Genomic DNA, 26,297 nt, shown 5'->3' with positions numbered 1-26,297 from the left:
CCATGGGACACAGGGTCCCATTGATTTGAAATGTCCAGAACAGACACATCCAGGCAGACAAAAACAGATTAGTGGTTGCCATGGGCTGGTGAGAAGAAGAGAACAGAGTCATTGCTTAATGGGTACAGTTTCCCTTTGGGGTGATGAAAATGTTTTGGAGCCAGATGTGATAGTTGCACAATACCCTCAAGGTCCTAAATGCCATGGAATTTCTTGCCCTAAAATATTTAATTTTATGTCCTATGAATTTTCCTAATACATAAATGAATGGTGGGAAGTGAGTTTATCTATTTATTTTTTCATTTATTTTTGGGTTTTGGAGACAAGGTCTTACTATGTAATTCAAGCTGACCTTGAATTCACTATGCAGCCTAGGCTGGCCTCAAACTCTTAACGACCCTCCTGCCTCAGCCTCCCAAGTACTAAGATTCCAAGCATCCACCACCACACCTGGCTCAAGGGAAATGGGTTTAGATGCTTTTGTTTCACCAGTTTCTTTGCCACAGTTAGGAAAGAGACATATTATTATTCTATTTTTAGAGATGGGGAAATTGAGGCACAGAGAAAGGAGTTGGTCCACCCAGGGAGGTGGGGAGCCTGGATGAGACCTGGAATCTACCAGACCTCAGGCTGATTCTACTCCTCTGTCTGAGAAGACACACAGGTGACCGACACCCACACCGAAGTCACCATCCTTGGCCACAGGTTACTCAGAGAGAGGGCAGAGCGCAGAACTCAGCTTGACCTAGCACTTTCTCCTTGGCCCAGGAGCGCCCAGCCAGCGAGGCTGAAAGATGAATGACAGTCCCTTTGTACAGACAGAAAACCTTGAGTTTTCCCTGCTCCATACTAGTCCTTTGCCAAATGCCTCCAGACTCACCGGGGATTGAACTTTAAAGTGCTGCTGGTCCTGAGATCATCAGGTTGGACACTGACATTCCTAACCTCTCAGGGTTAAGGCTGAGCCACAGAAAGGAGCCTGGAACTGGGGGAGCCAACAACAGGAAGTCTGTGGTGGAGCACGCCTGTCATCCCAGCGCTCGGAGGCTGAGCCAGCAGGATCATCACAAGTTCAAGGCCAGCCTGGACTACGTAGGGAGTTCAAGGCCAGCTTGAACTACGTAGCAAGACCCTGTCTCAAAAAAATTATGTATATTTGAAGAAATCTCATTTGCCTTTGCAGGATGTTAAGGGGCCCCAATCATTATTTTGAAAACTACCAAAGGGGTCTGGGAATGTAGCTTCGTGGTAGAGTGATTGCCTAGCACGTGGGAAGCCCCGGGCTCAATCCATAGTAGCACCATCACCACCACCACCACAAAAAAAAAAAACCCAAACAGAAAAACAATGTTTAGGGACTGACTACTGTGGTACCTACCTGCAGACCCAGCACTTGGACGGCTGAGGCAGGAGGATCACTTGAGCCCAGGAGTTCAAGGCCAGCCTAGGCAACATAGCAAGATTTGTCTTTAAAAGAAGAAGAAGGGGGGGAGTGGGTGAGGAAGGGAGACTGGAACGTCACTGAGTCTTACACAATGAATGAGTCCTTGGGTTCTATCTCCAGCACTGGGGTGGGGGGGGGGAGGCCTTTGCCCTGTGTTGCTGTCTTCCGGAGGTTTAGACAACTAGAAGCCTGTGGGCGCGTGGTAAATGTTCCCCCAGGGACTGTCAACATCTGGCCCCATTCATCCCACACCATTTTTGGCCCCCCACATCCTGCCAAGGACTAAGCACAGAGGATCTGTGCAATATCCATGTCCTTAATTACAAAACTCCCTCCTTGCCAGGCCCAGGACCAGGTGTCTGGAGATTAAATCTCACCCCTGCTCTCCCAGAAATATACAGCCGAAGCCAGCTGCTGCCTAGGTGAAGGCAGAGAACTCAGAGGCTCAAACTGTAATTTGCTTCTTCCTTTTGGCAAACTGGGTTCCACCAATTCTTAGGCCAGCAGGGAAGGAAGCTCTGGGTTTGGACAGGTGCCCTCAATGCAGAAGGAACTCCTGACTGTGAATCTCCACTCCTGTAGGATGTAAGGTGTTGCTCATCGGCCTAGAGTTCTTTTGCTCCGTGTAGATGGAAATCGTGAATCAGCAGAGTGCAACTCAGTCAGCAGTCCTTGCACTGATTGGCAGGTGCCGGTCTCTGCCGCTGATCTTGGTTGGCTGCTGGTCTCTGGAGCTCATCAAGGCTAACAGCCCCTCATTTTATTGCTCTTTATTTTGAGAGATGGCTCTATCTACACTGCTTAGGGTAATAATCCCAAGCAGATTTATAGGACTTTTGGAGCCCACACTAACTGAGAAATAAATCATGAGCCCTCCAAGACTAACAAGACGCTGGGGAATCTCACTTGTACAGCAGCTACAGGCCCATGATTGGTCCAAGCATAGACCCATAATTGGTGCAGGGCTCTAGGACAGCCTCAGTTGTCATGGCAACCATCCAGTGAGGGGTTGGGACACAAACCAGGGAATCTTCTGGGAGCCCTGCTGTGGTTTGGGGATGTTAACAATGGGTCCAGCTCCCTCCCTCCCTGGTCTTGGCCATGCCAGGTGTCCCCACTTCTTCAAAAAGGCAGCAGCAGCACCCATAGTGGTGGGAGAACAGTGAGAACCCAGGCTGCCACTGTCCCCAGCTCCTTTCTCATCAAACACTTTCCCCATGTGGGGCACCGTCCTAAGCCCAATGTGACCTTATATATGACCTTCCACATATGAGCTCATTTCACCTTCAGAATAACCCTATGAGGTTGGAACTGTTCTCCCATTTTGGACATGACAAAATGAATGCCAGAGATGAAGCCACTTGCTTGAACAAGTGGGCAGAAAAGCGGGAATTTGAATCCAGGTGGGCTGGTTTAGCAAGGGTCAGAAAATTTGTTTTGTTTTCCTTTTGGTGCTGGGAATGGAACCCAGGGTGTTGTGCATGTTAGGCAAGTGCTCACCACTGAGCTACACCACCAGCCCAACCACCTTTTTAGCAAGAAGCCAGATAGTAGCTATTTTTAGCTTTGTGACTTAGCTCTGCCCATTATAGCATAAAAATAGGCAGAGAGAAAATGTAAATGAGTGACAATGATATATTCCAATAAACTTTCAATTATATAAACAAATTATGATTCTTCAACAGAATATTATGCAGCCATAAAAAGAATGATATAGCCAGGCATGGCGACACATGCCTGTAAGCCCAGCTACTCAAGAGGCTGAGGCAGGAGGATCAAAAGTTCAAGGCCAGGGGCCAGGGATGTAGCTCAGTGGCACCACGCCTGCCTGGCAAGCACAAGGTCCTCAGTTCGGTCCACAGGACAGAAAAAAAAAAGTTCAAGGCCAAGGCCAGCTTAGGCAATGTGGTGAGACCATGTCTCAAAACAAAAAGTAAAAAGGTCTGGGGATGTAGCCTAGTGACAGAGCACCCCTAGGTTCAGTCTTCATATTGGGTACTAAAGGGGGAAAAAAATCCACGCAGTGTAGAATTCCATTTATATGCAGTGTTCAGAACTGGAAAATCCATAGACACAGAAAAAGGGGTCAGTGGTTGCCAGGAGCTGAGGGAAGAAAAAGGGGCATGCTTGGTGATGACGTAGTTTCCTTTTGGGGTGAGGAAAATGTTTTGGAAATAGATGTTGCACAATGCTATGAATAAAACCACAGAATCGTATACTTTTTTTTTTTAGACAAAGTCACTATGTAGCCCAGGCTGGCCTCAAACTCACGGCAATCCACCTGCCTCAGCCTCTTGGTGCTGGGATGATAGGTGTGCACCACCCTGCCAGGCTGAATTACACACATCAAAATGGTTAGATCTGTGTTAGCTATGAGACAGGTACTCCTAGATTTGCAGGAAAAAGCTGCTACGCTTTCAAATGACTGTAAACTGCCTCTAAACTTGCTTTTTATTTCAGATAAGGCTCACCAGAGAAACTTACAAGAATTCAGCAAAAATTGCTGAACCACCCCACCCCATCTCTTTAAAGAAACCTAGAATAAACTCTGCTCATTATAATACTAAATCCTCCGGCCGGAAGAATTCCCATCCGCCAATTTTCAGCCTGTCCCCTGTGAATACGCAGGAAAGCAAACTGAGCATGCGCGAGAATGTGTCCGCCTTTACACCTGATAGATCTGCCTGCCAGGCTATGTGTGCGTTTCTTCAGTCAGAGCCCAGTTGCTTTGTTCCCTTGAGGAGGCACTGCTTTGGAAATTACTTGCTGTAAACATTAAACTTTTCTCCACTCCTTTCTCTCCTGGCTGTGTGCATTACGCTCCCCATGGCTGAAACCATTGTTTCAGTCACAGATAGTTTAAAATAATGTTGGAAGAAGGCTTGATGGCAGCGTTTCCGTGTGAACCCAGCGCCTGGTTCTACGAATGACAAAAACTGAAGTCTGGAACCAAAGGAGGACGTTACGAGAGTTTTATTGGAAATGAGAAGAGGAAGCTCATAATAGAAGTCTATTACAAGGCACCCGGAGTGGTGGTGCACGTCTTTAATCCCAACACTCAAGAGGATGAGGTAGAGGGATTGCCACGAGTTCAAGGCCAGCCTGGGCTACATACTGAGCTTTGTCTCCAAAAAGTCTTCTATGAGGGGATTTTAAGTGGAAATTCCAATCAGAGGTCTCTGTTCTAATCTTATATGCATGAGCTGAGGACAGGCAGGGGCTAGAATTCAAGAGAAAGCTATATCTGTTTCCAGGACAGAAGTAGGAAGATACTGTTAAAGCCTAACTTAGAATATTCTGGATAAGAGTCTTCTTCCAGGAGGGAAGACGCCTTACCTCTTTATTCTCATCTCAACCTCTTATCCTTTGCTCTTGTGTTTACCTCTGCATCTCTAAGTTTGGTTTAACTGCTTGAATTAATTCTTAACATGAATGAGGTATTTTATTTTCTTTCTTTCACATTTCTAAGTTTAAATGGCTGCTTGCTTAACTCTTCCAACTGACCCTGTATTAAGCTTCTCTAACTGCCTATTTATAATAACTAAACTATTACAGCAACATGTGCCTTCCCCCTGGGAAGCTGAGACAGGAGGGTTGCAAGTTTGAGTCCAGCCTAGGTGATTTAACAATTTACAGAGACCCTGCCTTAAAAAAATGGGTGTGGTGTCACACATCTCCAATCCCACCACTTTAGGGAGGGCTGAATAATAAAAAGGGCTGGGGATATAACTCAGTATGAAGGCCCTGGGTTCAATTCCCAGTGCCACAAAAGATAATGATAATGTTGGAGGTGGTGCCATGGCATACATCTGTAATCCCAGCTATGAGGGAGGCTGAGGCAAGAGGACTGAAGATTCTGTCACCAGCTAGAGTAGGATCTTCTTCACTGATAACAGAAATTAGAATTGAGATGAATTTCTAGGCAACAGCTTTGATTGGAAAGTAAGAGAAAATGGGAAAGGAACATAGGTTTGAGAGGAGAAAAGCTGAAGGAGAGACAGTTCTGACAAAGACCAGACCTGGGCCAATTCCCACGCCTGGCACCCAGAGCTCAGCACCACGCGGGCCATGTCCCCATACAGTATCTGAATGCGCACTGAAGAGGCACCGAGGGGCCATAAAGGCCATGGTTATGAGCTCCAGAAGATAGCGCAGAAGTGAGCAACAGAGAGAGGGCCTCTCTAAGGCTCTTCAATGAAAATTGAAGCCTACTGGGAAAGTGAAGAAAATCTCTGCAATAAAGGCACACTGGACCACCATGGTTGGTAAATTGGTGGGATTAGCACATCGCATAGAAACCTGAGCTTACTTTGGAGGAAAGACAGCTGGATCCTGCAGTAGAGCCTTGCAGAGTTCAATCCTACAGGATATCAGGGACCTCACCTTGTGCTTTGCAGCCAGAAATCAGCCTGAATCTAAGTGAACTACAGCTGGTTTGCTGAGACTCATAGACTTAGACCTGCACACTACTGACCACACTGCCTGCCAGGACAACAGAGATATACCCTGAGGGAGGCCCCCCCTTTTTTCTCTCTCTCTCTCTCTTTTTTCTCTTCTTTTTTTCTTCTCTCTCCCCTCTTGTTCTGCATGTCTCTCCCTCTTTGTTCCTGTTCCTGTCCTATTTCGGATTGTTTTTCTCTCTCTTCCCTTCTCTCAACTGTCACTATTCTTATAGGAAGGTGAATAGTTTCTAGCTTCCCTATGGCTATTAGCTTCTTCTGTTCTTGTCAATGTTCCTTCGGGCTGGGGATTTAGCTCAGTGGTTTCACTGCCTGCTGCGCAAGCGCAAGGACCCGAGTTCGATCCCCGGTACCAAAAAACAAAAAAACAAAAGAAAATAAAATGTTCCTTCACTCTGTCTTTTCCTCCTGTCTTCAACAGTTTCCTACAATTTAAATGATACTCCCGTCTCCTCTGGCCTCACTTCTAACCTTTTCCTCTCCTTCTATCTCTCTATTCCTCTCTCCCCAACCTCTTCTAAGTCCTTATCCCAAAGGGTAAATCTGCTATATTAAAGGGTTTATTTACTACAAACATATTTGGGGCTGGTCCTTGTCTTTGATCTACCTCACAGGGTTAAAGGTGACAGACTAATAGCTACCACATATTGTCATTTTCTAAGCTGTGTTTGATGCTATTGTTGTTGCCGAGTGTAGCAACTGGGCTAAGGTGTCATGATTGATCTAATCAGTTGTCCTCTCTGGTATGCTGAAAATGAGATTGCCTAAGAGTCATTAGAGACTCAAAGCCTAAAAAGACCAGCTGTACCTGGAAGATATCTCTGAGAAGCAATCACTCCATAAGGGCTCTACATACAAATAATAAAGATACTCACAATAAGCAATATGGAAGTACCAGCCCAGGAATGAAACCAAAAAACAGCACCAACAACAAAATTAGAAATGAGAAGACATTTAAGCAAGGTGCAAACCCAGACTTCCAGCTCACCAAAGACAAATTCTGGGGAAAACTAGGTGAAAGAAATCTGATAACCAACCACGTGGACACCCTGAACTGATAGCACGGGAAGTAACAAAACAGATGAATGAGGCTCTAGAAAAATTCAAAACAGAAATAATTTCCCAGATAACTACAGAGATGGTGAGCAGAATGAAAGACATGATTAGACACTCTAGAACAGAAACAGATTTTAAAAAATAGATGAGCTCAGGACCATGATGGAGGGAAGCCATGAACACCCAGCATAGAAAAGAAATGGAAACCATGAACTCCCAACATAGCAAAGAAATGGAATCCATGAAAGAGATTCAAACAGATATTCAGGAGATTAAAAACTCCATTGAAAGTATTCACAGCAGATTGAGTGAATGTGAAGATAGAATATCAGATATAGAAGACAGGATTGTGGTTAGTGACCCTGAAAAGGGAGACTTCTTAAAAATAGTAAGGGACCATGAGAAATCGATCCAGCAGCTGCTAGATGATGCAAAGAAGAATAACATAAGACTGATAGGTGTCAACAAAAAAGCAGGAGAAAGTACAATTGACATAAAAAAAATCTGTTCACAGAATTAATGACAGAAAACTTCCCAAACAGAGGAAAAGAATTTGACATACAGATAAATGAGGCATGTAGAACTCCAGCTAGCCATGATAGAAAAAGGTCTACACCTAAACATATAATAGTCAAGATCCCAGAAACCCAACAGAAGATCAAAATCCTACAAGCAATTAGAGAAAAGAAAGAAATCACATACAAAGGAAAGCCCATCAGAATCACAGTGGACTTTTCAACACAAACCCTCAAGTCAAGGAGAGCCTGGAGTGAGGTATTGCAAACCCTAAAAGAAAATAACCTCCAACCTAGACTGTTGTATCCTGCAAAATTATCTTTCAAAATTGATGGGGAAATTAGATACTTCCACAAAAAAGAACACCTGAGAAACTTCCTGAGCACCAAAGACCAGACCTAGTACAGTTAGAAACAAAGGAGCTGAGTGAGCCCCTGCCTTTCCTACATTCAACTGTAAACCCCACCTTGAGGGTTACCCGTGCTTCCACTGTTTTTTTTTTGCTTCCATTTTTTTAAAGAAATATAAAATAAAATAACAAAAGCCTGAGAGATCGCCACATTCTAGGTGCAGAGCACTGCTGCCAGTGAGAAATCCAGGGGGAGGCACCAAAAAGCCAGAGGTGTCCGGCCTTTAAATTCTAAAAGCCTAAGTTGTCACACTCCTTTTTGCCCTTTTCCCTCTTCCCTATTCCTGCTGAAACTTTCCCGGTGGTCTTCCATAAATGCAGCTACTTACTACTGTCTACAAAGTGTACAGTTGGCAATTCTCTCCTTGCTGTACACAAGAACCTGGACTATTTTGGGCCCAGTCAACTGTAACAGCTCTGCCTGTTAACAAAGAAAAGGAGCAAGCATGTGGCGGGGCGGGGACTTGGTTCTGAGGATGCTCTGCTGAATCCAAGGTGACTGCAGGCTTAGGGCAATGGTGGAGACCTCTCAGTGCCACTCCCTGGAGAGTCTGGAGCGAAACATTGTAAATGCTGCAGCTGAGGCCTCTGCAAATCTGTCTTGATGTTGTGTGCCCTTGGAAAGACCATAGCGCTCAGCACTACACCCCTGAAATGCCCCTTTTGTGTTCCCACAATTGCCCAGTGAAGGGGACATTGTCAGTGTGTCCAGGCCAGATGGTCTGGCTGAGTGTTGCCTGAAGGATTCTGGGAACTGGGCAAATGAGTGCTATTGATATAGGGGAAATAATATAACTTCCAGCCTGCTAGATGTCAGATATACCAAGTTCACGTTCCCCAAAATCGAAGAATGAATTCTTAAGAGTGGAAAAAAGAATTTATTGAGAGCCAAAAAGCCTGCTTCTCAAAAGGAGTTTTATAAAACAAAATCACAAAGTGGGTATAAAATTACGAAGTGGGGGGCTGGGGATTTATCTCAGTGGTTCCGCCACCTGCCCTACAAGCGCAAGGACCCGAGTTCGATCCCCAGTACAAAAAAAAAAAATTATGAATTGAGTACAACATGGGTCAAAACTATGATCAACAAATAAGATTACAAGTTAGTCACTTAAGTAGTTATTGATCCAGTGAGGAAGCAGGTCACATAACAAGTGTACATGGAAAGAACAAGGACCTTTGTAGGAAAGGATGGATCAGGAGGTCCTGGTCAGCCACCTGGTTGACTGATGTCTATCTGGACTTTATTGGACCAGGTGATATCAATCATAGTATAATCTTTAATGTATTGCTTATCCCTTGGAGAGACATGTAGGCCTGATCATTCTGTTTTTATCTTGAGCACTGGTCTTTGACAGATCCACCTCCAGCAACAATTGTAATGTGTTCTCATTCTCTGCACCGAATCCCTCAAGGGCCTAGCCCTGTCTAATTACCTATAGTGTTTCTACCCAACTTAGCTGCCTATGCTATCTATAAAACCTGCCTTCCTGCCTGTCCGATAACTCAGCTTTCCTCGGAACACTGGTCAAGTTCATGATGTCATGAGGAAGTGCAGTAGTTGACTATATGAAACCAACTCCCTGCAACGGGGCCCATTTTTTTTCCAGGGGGGCTGATTTCACCCATTGCCATTGGACTTTGGGAATTTCTGGCAGTCGCCTGTCTAGCCAGCCAGTCCCACTGAGGTATCTCCTCTGGCCCACCATCACTGTGTTTCCAGATGATGGCCCCGTGAGGTTCTTTCCAGGTTCTTGGCGTCCAGAACAAAGGATTGGACAAGACATGCAGTAAAGGCAGCGAAAATCTGTATTTATTGAAGGTAGAAAAGAAGTATCTCTGGAAGGGGATGTAGCTCAGTGGCACCACACCTTCCCGACAAGTGCAAGGTCCTGAGTTCCATCCCTGGTTGCAGGGGGAGGGGAGGGATATGGACACTGGTTTGGCCTGCTGTTACATGTAAATGAAGGATCAAGAATAGTGTCTTTTGGGCCAGGGATTTAACTCAGTGGTTTCACCGCCTGCTGCGCAAGCTCAAGGGCCCAAGTTCAATCCCCGGTACCCAAAAAAGAAAAAAGAATAGTGTCTTTTGATTGGTTGTGCTTGCATGCAAATGAAGGAGTGAAAAAAGCACATTCTGATTGGTCCTGTGAACAGCAACCAGATTCAAATGGAGGATTAAAAACAGCAAGTTTCTGATTGGTCCAAAACAGCACTTTTCCAAAACAGTACAGTGATGATGGTGTCTTTGTCCCCCTGTTGCTGAGGTTTTTTTTTAAATTAATTTTATTGGTATGCTTTTGATATACATAATGATCACATTCATCACAGGGAATTTGTACCTGCACATAACATATCTTGATTCTTCTTTTTTCCCCATTCCCCTCCCCTTCCCTCCCTTCAACCCTTCTTCCCCACCTTATTTAATTTTTTCCCTTCTATTCTCTCTCTTTTTTTTCTTTTACCTTTTCCCTTCCTTTTTTCCCCCTCCCCTCTCCCTTGCTCCCTTGCCCCCTTGCCCAGTCTTAATTGGACCTGTTGGGGTGATAGTTTTCTATCCAGCCCACTGTCACCAGACTTTGTGGACAAATTTGCCAATGGACCTTATTCCTGTTCATTCTTTTTTGAGGGGGTACAGTGTCTCACTTTGTAGTTCGGGGTAGCCTTGAACTATATACCTTAGGATGGCCTCGAACTCACAACAGTCTTCCTGAGTGTGGGATCACAGGCAGATGCCACCACACCTGGCTCCATACTGAATAGGTTTTTTTGTTTGATTTTTGTGTGGTTTTTTGGTACCGGGGATGGAACTCATGTCCTTGTACTTGTGGGGCAGGCAGCAGAACCACTGAGCTAAATCCCCAGGCCCTGAATCTTTTTAACTTTTTCTTCGGCTTCGAGCATTTATTTCATTCCTTCTATGGTTCTATATTGCTGCCACAGTCAGCAATAAAAGTGGGTTTTTTCCTCATGATGAAAATGTGGGTTTTTTGTTTTGTTTTTTGATTTGGGGGGGTGGGGGGTGGTACCAGGGATCAAACTCAGGACCTTGCACTTGCGAGGCAGGTGGTGGACCCACTGAGCTAAATCCTCAGCCTGATGAAAATGTTTTGACAAAACTACAGAAGTGAAGACCACATCAGTGATTGCCCTCGGACCAGAATAGGAGAGCAGTGCCAATATAAAGGATTATAACAGGAAGTGATTCCTTTTTGGTACTAGAACAGTTCTGTATCTTGACTGGGGTGGTTATATAGATCTAGAAGTGAGATAAAAAATTTCATACCACTTAGCTGGATGGGCATGGTGGCACCTGTAAACCCAGCACTCAGGAGGCAGAGGCAGGAAGGTTGCTGTGAGTTTGAAGCCAGCCTAGGCTACGTAGAAAGATCCTATCTCAGAAAAATAATTTTTTTATGCAATTAAGTTCCTTCTCCTCTGGCCCTGATCCAGCTTCTCTAATGGCCCAGGACCCTTGGTCCCCCTCTAGAGCTGGCCCCACATCCTAGTCAGTGGCCTGCAGGGTCTTACCCCTCCTGGCAGGTGGACCTCATGAGATGGTTCAGAAATCTGGGGTACAGGGTGATTCATCATGGTATCTGCAGCCTTTCTGCTGCCGCCCAGACCCAGCCCAGTGCAGGCGAGTTGGTATGTGGGTGCCTGAATTTTTCGGAGTCTAACCCCAAACTGACCCAACAGCCCTCCCCAATCAGGTTTTTCTGGTTCCCAGCAAACCTTCCCTAACACCCACTTGGTCATGAGCCTGCATTGGGCACTCTGGGGCATCCCATCTCCGGGTCTAGGGGAGATAAGTGTGGATGGGGAAACTCCTAGGCTTGCTAACATAGGCTGGCTACCTATGAAATGAGCACCTCAGCCTAAGTATCTAGGACCATAGGCTCATGCACGCCGCCACCCAGCTGGGCTGGGGCTTTGGAAGCCTTGGGGACTAATGGAACCTAGCATTGGGTTTCCAGCCTTCCCCTTCCCCAGATTCTAGCTATGTGACTTTAGATCAGTGGCATAATCTCATAATCTCTCTGAGCTCAGCCTCCTGCTGGACAAAATGGGAATAAATGAGTGGCTAAATAAAACTGCCAGAGACCTCACAAACAGCCCCGAACAGCAGAAGGAACAGAGGCAAATCTAGAGTCCACACCGCTGAATCCAGGTCATTTCCAAACCAGGAAGCCGCAAAGTAAGGGTCTCACATAAGAACCACCCTCTAGCATCCTGGCCCTGGTGGACACAGGGCCAGAATTAGGGCAAGACAGGTAAAACAGGAAGACGAGATAAAATTTTCCTGAATTTTCCTTTGGTCTCTAGCTCTAATACATATCAGCACAGGACTATAACTGATCTTGTCTTTATTTAAAATCTTAATATTTTGTTCATCACGCCAGGTTTGGTGGGGCACACCTGTAATCCCAGCACTTGGGAGGCTGAGGCAGGAAGATTCCCGTGAGTTCAAGGCCAACCTGAGCTGCATAGAGAGACCCTGAAGGAATCTGACCACCACCATCCTGATGGGAGACCCCTGTAAACCACACCCTCCCAGCACAGCTGCACCTGGGGAATCATAGCACTATCAGCTGTGATATTGCTAGTAGCCACTACTACTTGCATTTTCCCAGGCCTCGTCCTTGGCAGCCATCATTGCTTGAGCTCTCTCAAGCCTTGTTCTTGGCAGGAAGCCACAACCCCCGTTCACTGAGCTCCCCTCTCCCTGCAACTCTACAAAAACCCCACAGCCTGTAGGAGAGCAGCTGGTCTGGTCTCTAGTGCCAGAGCGGTCCCTCTCAGATTTGTTCTGCAATAAACCTGTCCTGTTGAGCTCGTACCTCTGCTTCTTTTCCTTTTTCCTAACAGACCCTGTCTCAAAAAAAAAAAAATTATTCATCATCAAATTTTTTGCATTCACTTTGGGCTCTTAGGGCCAAGGATTTAGCTCAGTGGTTCCGCCACCTGCCTCACAAGCACAAGGTCCCGAGTTCGATCCCTGGTACAAAAAAAAACCACTTTGGGCTCTTAAATTATTGCATTTAAAAGTTACTTATCTCAAGAGAATGGAAAGACAAGCGACAGACTTGGAGAAGGTATTGACAAAAGACACAGCTGGTAAAAGGACCAGAATCCAAAATACATAAAGAACTCAACAATTACAAAGCAAACAATTGGATTTTTAAAAATAAGCCAAAGAGCCAGTGGCGCATGCCTGTAGTCCCAGCACTTGAGAGGCTGAAGGAGGAGGATCACTGTGAGTTCAGGGCCAGCCTGAACCACAAAGGGAGACCCTGCCTCAAAAAACAAACAAACAAACAAAAAAAAGCCAAAAGCCAAAGACCTGAACAGACCCCTCTCTCAAAAAGATACACAGATGGCAAATACACATATGAAAAGTGATTCATATCATATATCATCAGGAGCTAGACATGGTGGTATGAGCCTTTCATCCCAGCACTCAGGAGGCTGAAACAGGACGGTCACAGTTTGAAACCAGCCTGCCGTGGACCCTGTCTCAAAATAACAATTAAAATTAAATAAAATAAAAAGTACCAGGGGTGTAGCTCAGTACTCCCTGGGTTTAACCCCCACACACACACACACACACACACACACACACACACAAAGTAGAATGTACATCAAGAGTGAGCCCTAAAGTAGACTATGGACTTTGGGTGATAGTGATGAGTCAATGTCAATGTAGGTTTTATCGATTGTGACAGATGTGCCTCTCTGGTGAGAGATGTTGACAATGGGGGAAGCTGTGCCTATGTGGGAGCAGCAGGTTTATGAGAAATCTCTGTACCTTCTGCTCAATGTTACAATGAACCTAAACCTGTCTAAATTTTAAAAAAGAATTTTTTCAGCCAGGGATGGTGGTGGATGCCTGTAATCCCAACATTCAGAAGGCTGAGACTGGAGGATCACAGCAAATTTGAGGGCAGCCTGGGCTACATAGTGAGTTCAAGGCCAGCCTGAACTATACAGCGAGACCCTGTCTCAAAAAGAAAAAACAATCTTTCGGGGCAGGGATTTAGCTCAGTGGTGCCACTGTCTGCCTCGCAAAGCAAAAGGTCCTCAGGTCTATCCCCAGTACAAAAAAAAAAAAAAAAAAAGCAATCTTTTTAAAATCCAAAAATATTTTTTTTGGTTTTTTGAGACAGGGCCTTGCTGTGTAGTTCAGGCTGGCTTTGAACTCACTATGTAGCCCAGGCTGGCCTTGAATTCTCTGTAATCCTCCTGCCTCAGCCTCCCGAGTGCCGAGCCAGGATCACAGGTATGCACCACCACATAAAAATCCATTTATCTTGATGACTGATTTCAGCTGCACCCAAAGAAGATGCCTCCCCCTAGGCAATGCCCACATCCTCCACTTGGTGCTACCAGGAAGGGCTCCTTGCCCCCAGATCCTTGGAAACTTGGGCTTGGAGGAGGGTACTGCCAGTGGGGAGTGGATCCCATTCATCTGGTCCCCGATGTCCTAGTTCCTGTTGCCAGCTGAGTGCCAGATGAAGAATACTTGATAGCTGAGTGGGTCCCAGGGATGGCTCCCTGGGGAGTCCCAGGCCTGGTCACTCTGGGCTGACTCATCCTAAGTCTCAGCCTGGTGGGTCTCCGGACACTCCTCCCAGTGGGTGGTACAGAGAAGTCATCCACAGGCATAGCAGGCCAGCCTAGTGGAGCCCGCCCCCCATGTCTGAATAAAGGAGAGACCCACTCATTCCCTAGGACTCAGCTGCAAGTCCCCAAGGAAGTGGAAGGACCCTCACTGTCACCCCAGGTAAGTCCAGAAGCCACCTCCTGGGACAAAGCCCAGGTTCTCCAGTGCTCAGGCCCAGCTCCGGCTCTCAGCTCCATCTGGGGGTCTGGGGGGGCTGTAACTGGGTAACAGTTGACATCATGGTGGCCATGGGCTTGGAGCAGGCCTCAGCAAAGACAGTACCTGGTGTGTGCGGCACCACATCCCATCATCCCACCTACTCCTCAGCCAGTTTAAATTTGAGCTTCGCCCAGGGAAATTAGCGAGACCTTGTCTCAAAATAAAATAAAAGGAGTTGGGGCTGTACTTCAGGGGTGGAACACTTGCCTAATAGGTACAAAGCCCTGAGTTCAATCCCCAGTACCAAAGAGAGGTGGGGAATCCTTGTTCCCACCACCCATTCTTTTGGTAAACCTGGGCAAAACAAAAGAGAGGGGGAAGAGAGAGAGACCCCATGGAGGAAGAGTCAGGCCATGTGGCTGTGCCATTAAAGGAGACACTGGGGCCCTGGCCCCTTCCTGTATCTGTTTCCCGTCTGCTGTGGAGCAAGCCGCTTCCTCCGACTCCTTTTCCCATCAGAATTCACTGCCTCACCGCAGGCTGAAAGCTCCAAAGCTTTGAGCCAAAATAAATCTTTCATTCTTAAAAGTTGATTATTTCAGTATTTTGTCACAGTGATGGAAACTCTAACTAGCAAAAAATCCAACAGCCCCGCACAACCTGTTCTTGGTTTTGTTATTGTTGTTCTTTGAGACAGTCTCCCTATGTAGCCCAGGCCGGCCATGAACTCAGGATCCTCCTGCCTCCGCCTTCCAAGTGCTAGGATCCCTACACTCAGCAACACAGCCTGTTCTTACCAGGCAGCTGAGAGTCCCCTCTGGTGGCCGGCAGTAGCTACTAGTCACTAGAGGGAGAGGGCAGGACTTACTGCATGCACTTCGGTTTACCTCTCTCAAGAATGGGCAAAATTTGCTCAAATCTGAATTACTAACCCTCTGGGAAGAGCCTGGTTCACTGACCCTTGACACTAGGGATGGGACAGCAGGAAGAGACCTGGGGGCCCAGACGACCTTGAACTAGGGCACTCTGCTCCTACGCACCAGCTGCCTCCCGCGGCTCTGTGAGAAGCAGCTGTGTCACTCATCGGTGGACTTTGACAGGGCCCAAGGGCTCTGCTCATCTCTCCCCACCTGTCCCCTTCCAGCACCTCGAGGTGCTTGCTGAGGCCGACCACATAGGTCCCCTCAAAGCTGGAGACCCATGATGAGACCCCACAGTGTCCTCTGGATCCTGCTTGGATTGCTGCTGTGCCCAGAGCCCGGGACAGGTGAGTCAGAGGTCAGAGGCCTGGGGCTGGGACTCTCAGCTGCACAGAAGTGTACAGTGGCCCTTTCGGCATCGGGCCCTGAATGCGACGAAGCCAGTGAGACCGGCTCTCAAGGGACCTCCAGTCTGGGGACTCAAATGCTCCCAGCCCCATCGAGTCAAGCCAGGAATGGGGACCGGATGTGGTGGCACATGGCTGTGATCCCAGCACTTGGAAGGCTACCCAAGTACCTCCCAAGCTACTCAGGAGGCTGAGGCAAGAGGGTCACAAGTTTGAGGCCAGCCTCTGCAATTTAGTAAGACCCTGTATCAAAAGAAAAACAAAAAAGGATTGAAAGGAGGGTGTCCCTCAGCACTCCCTGGGTTAAACCCCAGTACCCTTACACACACACACACACACACACACACACACACACACAAACATCACTGACAGTGGTTCTTGGCCCAAAGTAAATGTTTAATAAATATCAGTGATTTATCCAAGAACCCAGCTCTGGGCTAGGAAACCCAACACCTCTAAATTCTAGGGGGTTTTTTTTTTTTTGAGACAGGGTCTCGCTATCTAGTCCAGGTGCGCCACCACACCCTGTTTAAATTCTAGGTTCTGGCAGACATGGTGACACGTGCCCATACCAGCACTCGGGAGGCTGAGGGCAGAAGGATTGCCATGAGTTTTATCCTGGGTGTGATAGTGTACTCCTATAATCCCAGCACTTGGGAGGCTGAGGCAGGAAGATCACTGTGAGTTTGAGACTAACCTGAGCTACATAGTGAGTTCAAGGCCAGCCTGAACTACACAGTGAAACCCTATCTCAAATAATAATAATAATAATAATAATAATAATAGCCGGGGATTTAGCTCAGTGGTGCTGCCACCTGCCTCGCAAGTGCAAGGTCCCGAGTTCCATCACTGGTATTAAAAAAAAAATGTTAAGAATCAAATAATAATAATAATAATAATTCTAGGTTTTTAGCCATTGAAAAGGCACAGCCCCACCCTCCCTCTCTTCTTGGGCATCCTTCCAGATACCTCTCCCTCTAAAACTTGTAACTCCAATGTGTCACCCCAAATGATGAACCCTTTTCTTTTCTTTTTTTCTTTTTTGAGACAAGATCTTGCTGTATAGTTCAGGCTGGGCTTGAACTCACTATGTTGCCCAGGCTGGCCTCGAACTTGCAGTTATCCTCCTGCCTCAGCCTCCTCAGTGCTGGGATCACAGGCATGTGCCACCAGGCCTGGCTGCATCTTTTCTTAAACATCTGGGACCCCTTGTGCCTTTGTCCACACCACCACACCATCTCCACATCTCTCTTTCAGCACCCTGAGAATCCATTTCCTCATGACAGCCATAGAAACAATCTTAGGATGCCAGCCTGGCTTCTCTCTTTCTCTCTCTCCTGCCTATAATCTTCCATGGCTCCCCAGTGTTCCCAGCCCCTTAATCAACAGACAACAGTCTGACTGCCTCAGTTTCCTCCTGTACACAAAGGACAGTTCTGGGAGTCACCAGGTTGTCAGGTGGAGCGCTAGGAGGAGGGGAAGATGTGGGATCAGCAGGGGATGCTCAGAGACGGATGACACATTCTCTCTCCCCCAGCCTCCTTGCCTCTGCTCATGGACTCCGTCATCCAGGCCCTGGCTGAGCTCGAGCAGAAGGTGCCAGGGACTGGGGCCAACCAAAGTGCCTCTGCATGGCTTCTATCAGCCCAGAGCTCTGGGCCCCGCCATCCCCTCCACCACCTCCTGCTGGAGGCACCAAGTCTCAAGATCACCGAGCTGGAGCCGCCACCCCTGAACCCAGAGCTTCAAGACCTGGTTGAGAAGGTGGTCCGACATGATGTACAGGACGGGCGGGAGTACGGGGTGGTGCTGGCACCCGATGGCTCCACTGTGGCTGTGAAGCCTCTGCTGGTGGGACTGACAGCCGGGCTACAAGTGCACAAGGTTTCAACCTTAACCTTGTCCTCTGAGAGCCCGGCCACCCCTCAAGATGCTGAAGCCACCTCCCCAGGGCCCACGGGTGCTTCTCCAGTTATCACCCCTACAGATGCCAGAGCCACCCTACCAAAAGGCAAAGCCGAACTGCTCACTGCTAGGGACAGCTTCCTGACCATCACCCTCGCTGCAGATCTGGGCCTAACCTTCCTCCAGGGCTCCCAGGACAAGAACCTCCCAAGCCTGGGAACTGATGGCTGCTGGGACCAGCTCTCTGTCCCCCAGAAATTCATGCTGCTGGACTCCAAGGTGTCCGTGCTGACCATGGCCTTCCTCAATGGCGCCCTGGATGGGGCTCTCCTTGGAGACTACCTAAGCAGGGTCCCTGAGCCCCGACCACTCCTCAGCCGCCTGCTGAGGGAGTACTATGGAGCAGGGGTGGCTGGAGACCCTGAGTTCCGCAGCAACTTCCGGCGGCAGAAGGGGGCTGCTCTGACCTCAGCCTCCACCCTGGCCCAGCAGGTGTTGGGGGCTCTTGTGCTCCTACAGGGTGTGGAGCCAGGACCGCCACAGCTGCAGAATATCAGCCAAGAACAGCTGGCCCAGGTGGCTGCCCACGCTGCCAGGGAGTTCACGAAGGATTTCCTGGGTGAGAAGATCCCCTTACCTTGTGCCCTTCCTGTCACAGACACAGACATTCCGATGCTATGGGATCAGGGGGATGCAGGGCCACAAGATTCCAGAGGGTACATTAAGGGCTTTAGATGGGGGAGGGCAGGACTGCTGCACACGTGAGGAAATGTTAGAAGGAGTAGGGCCTTAAAGGATGAATAGAAGTTTATCTGGGTTGGTTTTGTGTTGTTGTTTTTTTTTTGCGGGGGGGAGGGGAGGGTGCTTGGTTTTGTTTGTTTTGTAGCAGGTACTGGAGATTGAACCCAGGGCCTTCACATGAAACTACATCCACAGCCCCTTTTTTGTATTTTGTTTTTTTCTGGTACTGGGAACCGAACTCAGGATCTTGTACTTGCCAGGCAGGCACAGCGCCACTGAGCTACATCCCAGGGTCCCTTCTTTGTTATTTTGAGACAGAGACTTGCTAAGTTGTTAGATGACCCAGACAGGGCTCAAATTTGTGATTCTCTTGCCTCAGCCTCCTAGAGTGCTGGGATGACAGGTGTGCACCATGAAGCACAATGGTGAGCTTTATCTGAATTTTTTTAAAGTGAAGAAGAACTAGGTGTGGGCGACATGCCTGTGAGCTCAACTCCTTGGTGGCTGAGACAGGGAAACTTAGACTCTGTCTCCAAAGAAAAGAAAAAGGAAAAATGGCTGGGGGCATAGCTCAATTGTATAGCACTTGCTTAATAAGCACAAGACCCGGGATTTGATCCCCAACACTGCTTGGTTTGTTTGTTTGGTTTGGTTTTGGTTTTTTTTGGGGGGGGGAGAAGGTCTCAATATACAGTTCAGGCTGGCCTTGAATTCACAATACTCCTGCCTCAGCCTCCCAAGTGCCAGGATTACAGGTATGCACCACCGTGCCCAGCTCCAGCGCTGCTAAGAGAAAGGAAAAAGAAAGTGAGGCAGAGGTTGCTTTAGTCAGCTTTCCATTACTGTAACAAAATACCCAAGACAATACAACTTAAGAAGAAAGGTTTATTTTGGCTCATAGTTTTCAGTGCATAGTCAGCTGTCCATTGTTTCTGGGCCTATAGCAAGGCAACACATCACAGTGGAAGTGAGTAACAAGTGACAGAGGAAACTGCTCACCCCTTTCAGTTGGGAGCAAAGAGAGAAAGGAAGGACTGGGGTCCCAATGTCCATCCCCTGTGACCTAACTTCCTCTCACTAGACCCCACCTCGAAAGGTTCTCCCACCTTCCAGTAGGGCTCAGCTGGTGTAAATGGGCAGAGGTTCAAGTGACAGTTCAGCTCAGTAAATGCAGGCTGAGGTTTCTTTTTTTTGGTACCGGGGATCGAACTTGGGACCTTGCGCTTGCGAGGCAGGCGGCGGAATCACTGACCTAAACCCCCGGCCCCTAGGCTGAGATTTCTTTCTCAGTGCTGTTTCATTTCCCTTAGGTCAGGGCACGGGCAGCTGAAAGAAGCATTGGGTCACTGTACCAGGTCCATTTTAAGGCCCTGCCCCTGCTTTAACCTGACTCTACCCATCACCAACTCCTCCTCCCCCGTGACAGGCTCTGTCCCCTAGTTCTACTCCAACATTCAGTCTTGTCCCACATAGGGACAGCCCCACTCATTCACTCTTCCTTGACAGTCTGTTCCGCCCCTTCCACCCAGGCCCCTCCCACCTTCCTTGAAGTCTGCCCTTGAAGTCTGTGCTAAAATTTTTGAGCTTTATCTCAAAGATAAGGGGAGACACAGAGGATATTCCAAGACTGGGATATTCCAGGACTTTGATTTACTTAAATTAGATTTTAGTAGGGACCAGTGTGGGGTGAGACTGGACTCTCCCTAAATCTGGGACGATACCAGAGGGACATCCACGCATGCGCGTTCATGGGTGCAGAGGGCAGGAAGGAACCCCTCCTGATCCAGCTTGGTCTCCCTCGCTTTCAGGATGCCCAGCCATCCACCCCCGCTGCCGCTGGGAAGCCGCGCCCTACCGGGGCCTCCCGATACCACTGAAGCTGCCGCTCAGGTTCTTGTATGTGCATCACACCTCTGTGCCGGCTTCACCGTGCACCACCTTCGAGCGCTGCGCCGCCAACATGCGCTCCATCCAGCGTTTTCACCAGGACCATCGAGGCTGGGATGACATCGGCTACAGGTGGGCGAGGCCTACGGGCGGAGTGAGAGGGTGGAGCTTGGAGGAGCAGGGTCCAGCTGCCACGGGGGCAGCTGGGCGGGGCTTGGCCGCCTCGGGGCGGGGCCGACAGAGTGAAGCTAGTGACGGGGAGCCTGTCGAGGCGGAGGAGGAGTCTGTGATGGGTGGAGTCAGGTTAGAGCAGGGGCGGTCCTTAACAGGGACCCGAAATTGCTAAACAGCAGGACTCGGGTCAAGGGAAAGACTAGGACTGGAGGCAGGAATAGGGAGGCCTGTGGGGTCTGGGTCTGGCCTCAGTTCACCCCACGCTGGAGGGGGACTGAGCAAGGGAAGCTGGGGGCAGGGTGTATCACAGCCTGGGGTGGGCTAGGGCTGAGACTATCCATTCAGGGCCAAAATGCCTGGCTGGACCATCCGCCCTGTCCCCACCCAGGCTCCCAGATCTGGTCACTGTTCCAGGCCCGCTGTGGGGATGGTTAGAAAATACAGGGCCGGGGATTTAGCTCAGTGGTTCCGCCTCCTGCCTTGCAAGAGCAAGGACCGGAGTTCCGTGTTCGATCCCCGGTACCAAAAAAAAAGTAAGAAAATACAAAAGCAGGCCCAGTGCTGGACCATCCTGTGGTGTTCTAACAGAAAAGCTCCGAACTGGGTATGATCTGGACCAGAGAATAGGAGGAAACCCGGAGGGGAGAGAGGGGACGTGGACGTGGCCAACGCTGAGGGGGATGATCCAGAGAGACAGGAAGATTTCTGGGGTGGCACTTGGAGTGGGAGTGGTGTGGAGCTGAACAGGGGATCTGACATGGGGTCCGAGGGCCCTTGGGGTCGGGGGCTCTTACGGTGAGATGTTCCTTGAAGCTAGATGTTTCTTAGGCTCGGATGACCTTTGATGTCAGGTGACCTTGGGATCAGGTGGTCTTTTGGGTCAGATGGCCAGTGATGTCCAGGGACAGAATGGGAGAGGGACGGCCCAGGGAAGAGGTGAGCCACCCTCACGCCCACGGTGACTCTCTCCCCTCCCTTGCAGTTTCGTGGTGGGCTCTGAGGGCTACGTGTACGAGGGCCGCGGCTGGCACTGGGTGGGCGCGCACACGCGCAGACACAACTCCCGCGGCTTCGGCGTGGCCATCGTGGGCGACTACACCAAGACATTGCCCAGCAAGGCCGCGCTGCACATTGTGCGCGACATGCTCCCTAGCTGCGCAGTGCGAGCCGGCCACCTACGGCGCGACTACCAGGTGCTGGGCCACCGCCAGCTGGTGAAAACCGACTGTCCTGGCGAAGCGCTCTTCCACCAGCTGCGCACTTGGCCGCGCTTCTCGGAGGTGAGTCCCCAGGGCGCTCGGGCCCGCCGCAGCCTCTGACGCATCTTCCTGGCAGCCCTTGGACGCAGCAACCTAGGCCCAGCCTTCAGTCACTGCCAGCAACATCCTCTGCTGTGACTTCTGCCTGCATAACCTCAGCCCAGCTCATACAACCTTGACCTTGCTTTGGGCCCCTACCCAAAGGCTTTCCGGACACATAACACTAACCTAGCCTTTGAATCTACCCCAGACCCCTTTGCCTCCACAACCTCTGTCCAGGCCCTAACCCTGTATTGCAATCCTTAAATGCTGCTCAGTCCCCTGACACTAAGACCCACCAACACAACTCCGCTACTGAGGGCCACCGCAGCTAGCCCAGGAGACTTTGCGATAGCCCCCAACCTCAGTCACTGAAATGCTTCATCATAACTGGACAATTTCATGCCATCTGCGTGCCACCACTCCATTTCCTTCATCCATTGAGACTCCCTGGCCTGCAATGAGCTTTGTAGCCACTCCCACACTTTGGACCCATCCCCTCCCCGCTCCAAAGTCCCAACATGAAGAGAGAGCAGAGCCTGCTACTCATGCACTCCAGTCTGACGCCTCCTTGTGTCTTCCAGACTGGAAACTAAGAACTACCAGGACGGCCTCTCAAAGATCCAGGAGGGTACTGCCTCTCATGGTCGATTCTTCCAGCAGCTGCAGATCTCCAATAAAGTCACCATAGAAAGAAAAATCTCTGGTCTCACATTGTCTGTCTGTGCACATTGTCTAAGTTTGGCTTTGTTCAGAAGCAGACCTGAGAGCAAAAAAATCCAGAATAAGGGGCTGTGGCTCAGTGGTAGAGTTTAGCATGCTTGAGGCACTGACTCCCATCTCTAGCACCACAAAAATAAAAGATATTTTAAAATAAGCCAGGTGTGGAGGAACACACCTGTAATCCCAGCGGGCTGGGAGGCTGAGGTCAGAGGATCACAAGTTCAAGTGAAGTCTGGGCAACTTAGTGACTTACATTCTGACTCAAAATACAAAATAAAAAAGGACTGAAGGTGTAGCTCAATGCAAAGGCTTGGTTCTCAGTACAATAATTAAATAAATAGTAGTACAAGTAGTTGAATGGGAGGTGGCCCCGAGACATATCAGATGGGAAGTGAGGAAGAAAAGCAGGGAAAGAAGAGCAGCCAGGGAAGGATATGTTATCAAGCAAGTTCCCACTGAAGGCAACCAGAGCTCAGTCCCACAGGGACAGCAAACCTCAGGGTCACCCCATGAAAGAGGTAAGGGAGCCGGGGTCACTGATTGAGTAAGCGCCTCCAGCAAAAATGCAAAGAGCCAGGTGAAGTGGTGCAGGCCTGTAATCCTAACACTCGGGAGGCTGAGGCAGGTGGATCTCCATAAGTTCAAGGCCAGCCTGAACTACATAGTGAATCCCTGTCTTTAAAAAATGCAGGGAGACGCCGGGGATTTAGCTCAGTGGTTTCGTTGCCTGCCTCAAAAGCGCAAGGACCCAAGTTCGATCCCTGGTACAGTAAGACTATGGGCCTTACCAAATGCTCTGAGGAGCTGACTACAGTGAAGATCACCCAGGAGGGAACACACTGGACAAGTTGTAAAACAGACCTTTATTAGTCTGGCCAGACGGCACTCTCCAAGCTCCAAGCTTAGAGAGGCGCCCGGCTCAGAGCCTGAGGTCCTTTTATAGGAGATGCTAGAGGGAAGTTGGCAAGCAGAAATACAGAAGTGAAACGCAGAAGGAACTTTTACAGATTGTTCTTAAAATAACATATTCAGATATGGAGTTGGGCAAGCATGACGGAACACTACGCACACAACAGACCTTCCTGGCACAACAAAAAGCACATCCCTGGAACTCGATGTCTACCTGGTGATCCGTAACAGAAGCAGACAAGTTGGGGCCCTATTACAAAATGGAGTAACTGTTGTTCAGTCTCACAGGTACAAAAAAAGAAAAATGCAGGGAGAGCGGAGCATGGTGGTGCACATCTGTGATCCCAGCACTCAGGAGTCTTAGGCAGGAGAATCACCACGAGTTTGAGGTCAACCTGAGCTACATAGTGAGTTCAAGGCCAGCCTTGAACTACGTAAGCAAGAACTTGTCTCAAAAACATAAAAAATAAAGCAAAACAAAACAAATTTGCAATTAAAAATAAAAATAGGTTGCAACACATCATGGCCCATGCCTATAATTCCAGTAAATAATGAGGCTGAGGCAGGAGCACTGTAAGTTCAGGGCCAGCCTGGGAAACTTAGTGAGACTCTATTTCAAAATAAAAATTATCTGTCCGGGAAGATAGCTCAGTGGCACAGCACCTGCCTGGCAAACATGAGGCCTGAGTTTGATTCTCAGCACAAAAAAGAAAAGACAAAATAAAAATTAAAAGAGGGCTGGGGATAGAGCTCAGTGGAAGAGTACTTGCCTAGCATGCTCAAGGCCCTGGGTTTAGTCTCAGCACCACACACAAAAAAGTAAAAATAGGGCTGTGTTGCAATGGTAGAGCACTTGCCTCAGGTGTGTGAAGCTCTGAGTTTGATCTCCAGCACCACAAAAAAATTATATTTATGTGTTTGTTTGTTTGTTTGTTTCTGTTTGTTTTGAGACAAGATCTTGCTATGTAGTTCAGCCTGGCCTTAAACTCACTATGTAGCTCAGGTTTACCTGAAACTCACAGTAATCCTCCTGCTTCAGCCTCCTGAATGCTGGGATGACAGGTGTGCACCACCACACTGGGCTACATTACAAACATTTTGAAATTTGATGTTATCATCTTGTACAAATAAGGAAACCAAGGTTCAGAGAGAGGAAATGACTGAGATCACACAGGGAAAGAGTGGCCAGCTGGTACTCAAACCAGTTCCTGTCTGGCTCTTGGGTCAGGATGATGCTGACTCACTCATTTGGCAGGTCACTATATGCCTACCTTTTTATTTTCCAAGTAAACATTTATTGAGGTATAAGGTATAGGACAGCACACCAAAATATATTGCTTAATGAATTTCACAACAGACCACATCCATGAAACCCGCATTCAGCTCAAAAATAGAATGTGTTAAATTTGAGTTATGTGAATTTCACTTCTGTTAAAAAAAGAAAAGACCAGGCTTAGCAGGGCAGGCCTGTAATCCTAGCAGTCAGGAGGCTGAGGCAGGAGGATCACCGTGAGTTCTCAGCCTGCCTGGGATGCATAGTGAGACTCTGTCTCAAAAAAAGAAACAAAAAAAAGATTGGCTCTTAGAAGTCTCCTTTGTCATTGGCTCTTGTAAAGGAAACCGATACTCTGACTTATTACACATAGCCTCCCTTGCTTAGGAATTTTGTATTAATGGAATCATATAATACATACTTTTTGTTGTGGTGGTGGTGGTACTGTGGATGTAACCCAGGGTCTTCTCCCTGAGCTACATCCCCTGCCCCTTTTTATTTTATATTTTGAGAAAAGTCTCACTGAGTTGTTAAATTTCTGAGGCTGGGCCTGCATTTAACAATCCTCTTGCCTCAGCCTCCCTGAGTGCTGGGAATACAGCCCTACCCCACTACACCCAGTTTATATGATACATACTCTACCTTGTGTTTGGTTTTTGTTTTTGTTCTGGCTCAGCAATCAAGGTCATGATTCAATTGACCTGATCTAAGGTCAATTATTCAGTAGCTCTTTGTCTTTGCTGCAAACTATTCCACTGTATGAAGACACTATAATAAATAAAAAATTTAAAATCTATTCTTTTTTTTCTTTTTAACAGGGTCTCACTATATAGTCCAAGTTAGCCTTGAACTCACTATGTAGCCTTGTGACTCACTATGGCCTCAGACTCACAGGCAATCCTCCTGCCTCAGCCTCCCAAGCGCTGGAATGACAGATATGTGTCACCATGCCCAGTTTAAAATAATTTAACCATGGGCTGGGGATTTAGCTCAGTGGTTCCATTGCCTGCCTCACAAGTGCAAGGTCCTGAGTTCCATTCCCCATACCAACAACAACAACAACAACAACCACAAAAATAAAAAAAATAAAATAATTTATCCTGGGCTGAGGTTTTAGCTCAGTGGTGCCACACCTGCCTCACAAGAGCAAGGTCCTAAAGTCAATCCCCAGTACCAAAATAAATAAATAAATAAATAAATAAATAAAATAATCTATCCTTAAGGAGATGAGGCCAAACAGCTCTCCAACCTGGATGAACAGGTCTCTGCTGTGGCCAGCAGCAGATGAGAGCCCTGGGTGGTCCTAACCTTGCCAGCATTTATCCAGCATGTGACCTTTTTGCAGAAGAGACAAC

At 48.1% G+C, this 26,297-nt stretch overlaps 1 protein-coding gene across 1 annotated transcript; it reads left to right on the top strand.

Annotated features, from left to right (window-relative positions):
* The first annotated feature begins 14,544 nt into the window (after nucleotides 1–14,544).
* On the top strand, nucleotides 14,545–22,737 carry Pglyrp2 (peptidoglycan recognition protein 2). The gene is made up of 6 exons (XM_013068418.3): nucleotides 14,545–14,666; nucleotides 15,850–15,972; nucleotides 17,570–18,556; nucleotides 20,487–20,697; nucleotides 21,722–22,019; nucleotides 22,622–22,737. The coding sequence occupies exons 2-6, from the start codon at nucleotides 15,906–15,908 to the stop codon at nucleotides 22,631–22,633; spliced, it is 1,575 nt and encodes a 524-aa protein (XP_012923872.2). The 5' UTR covers nucleotides 14,545–14,666; nucleotides 15,850–15,905; the 3' UTR covers nucleotides 22,634–22,737.
* Nucleotides 22,738–26,297: the final 3,560 nt, after the last annotated feature.

Source organism: Heterocephalus glaber, unplaced genomic scaffold (assembly GCF_053883595.1).
Source record: "Heterocephalus glaber isolate CG9 unplaced genomic scaffold, H.glaber_assembly_v1.0 deba00001760, whole genome shotgun sequence".
NCBI classification, from domain to species: domain Eukaryota; kingdom Metazoa; phylum Chordata; class Mammalia; order Rodentia; family Bathyergidae; genus Heterocephalus; species Heterocephalus glaber.
Note: the sequence above shows the minus strand (reverse complement) of the source record. Positions and strands in the feature narration are given on the sequence as shown.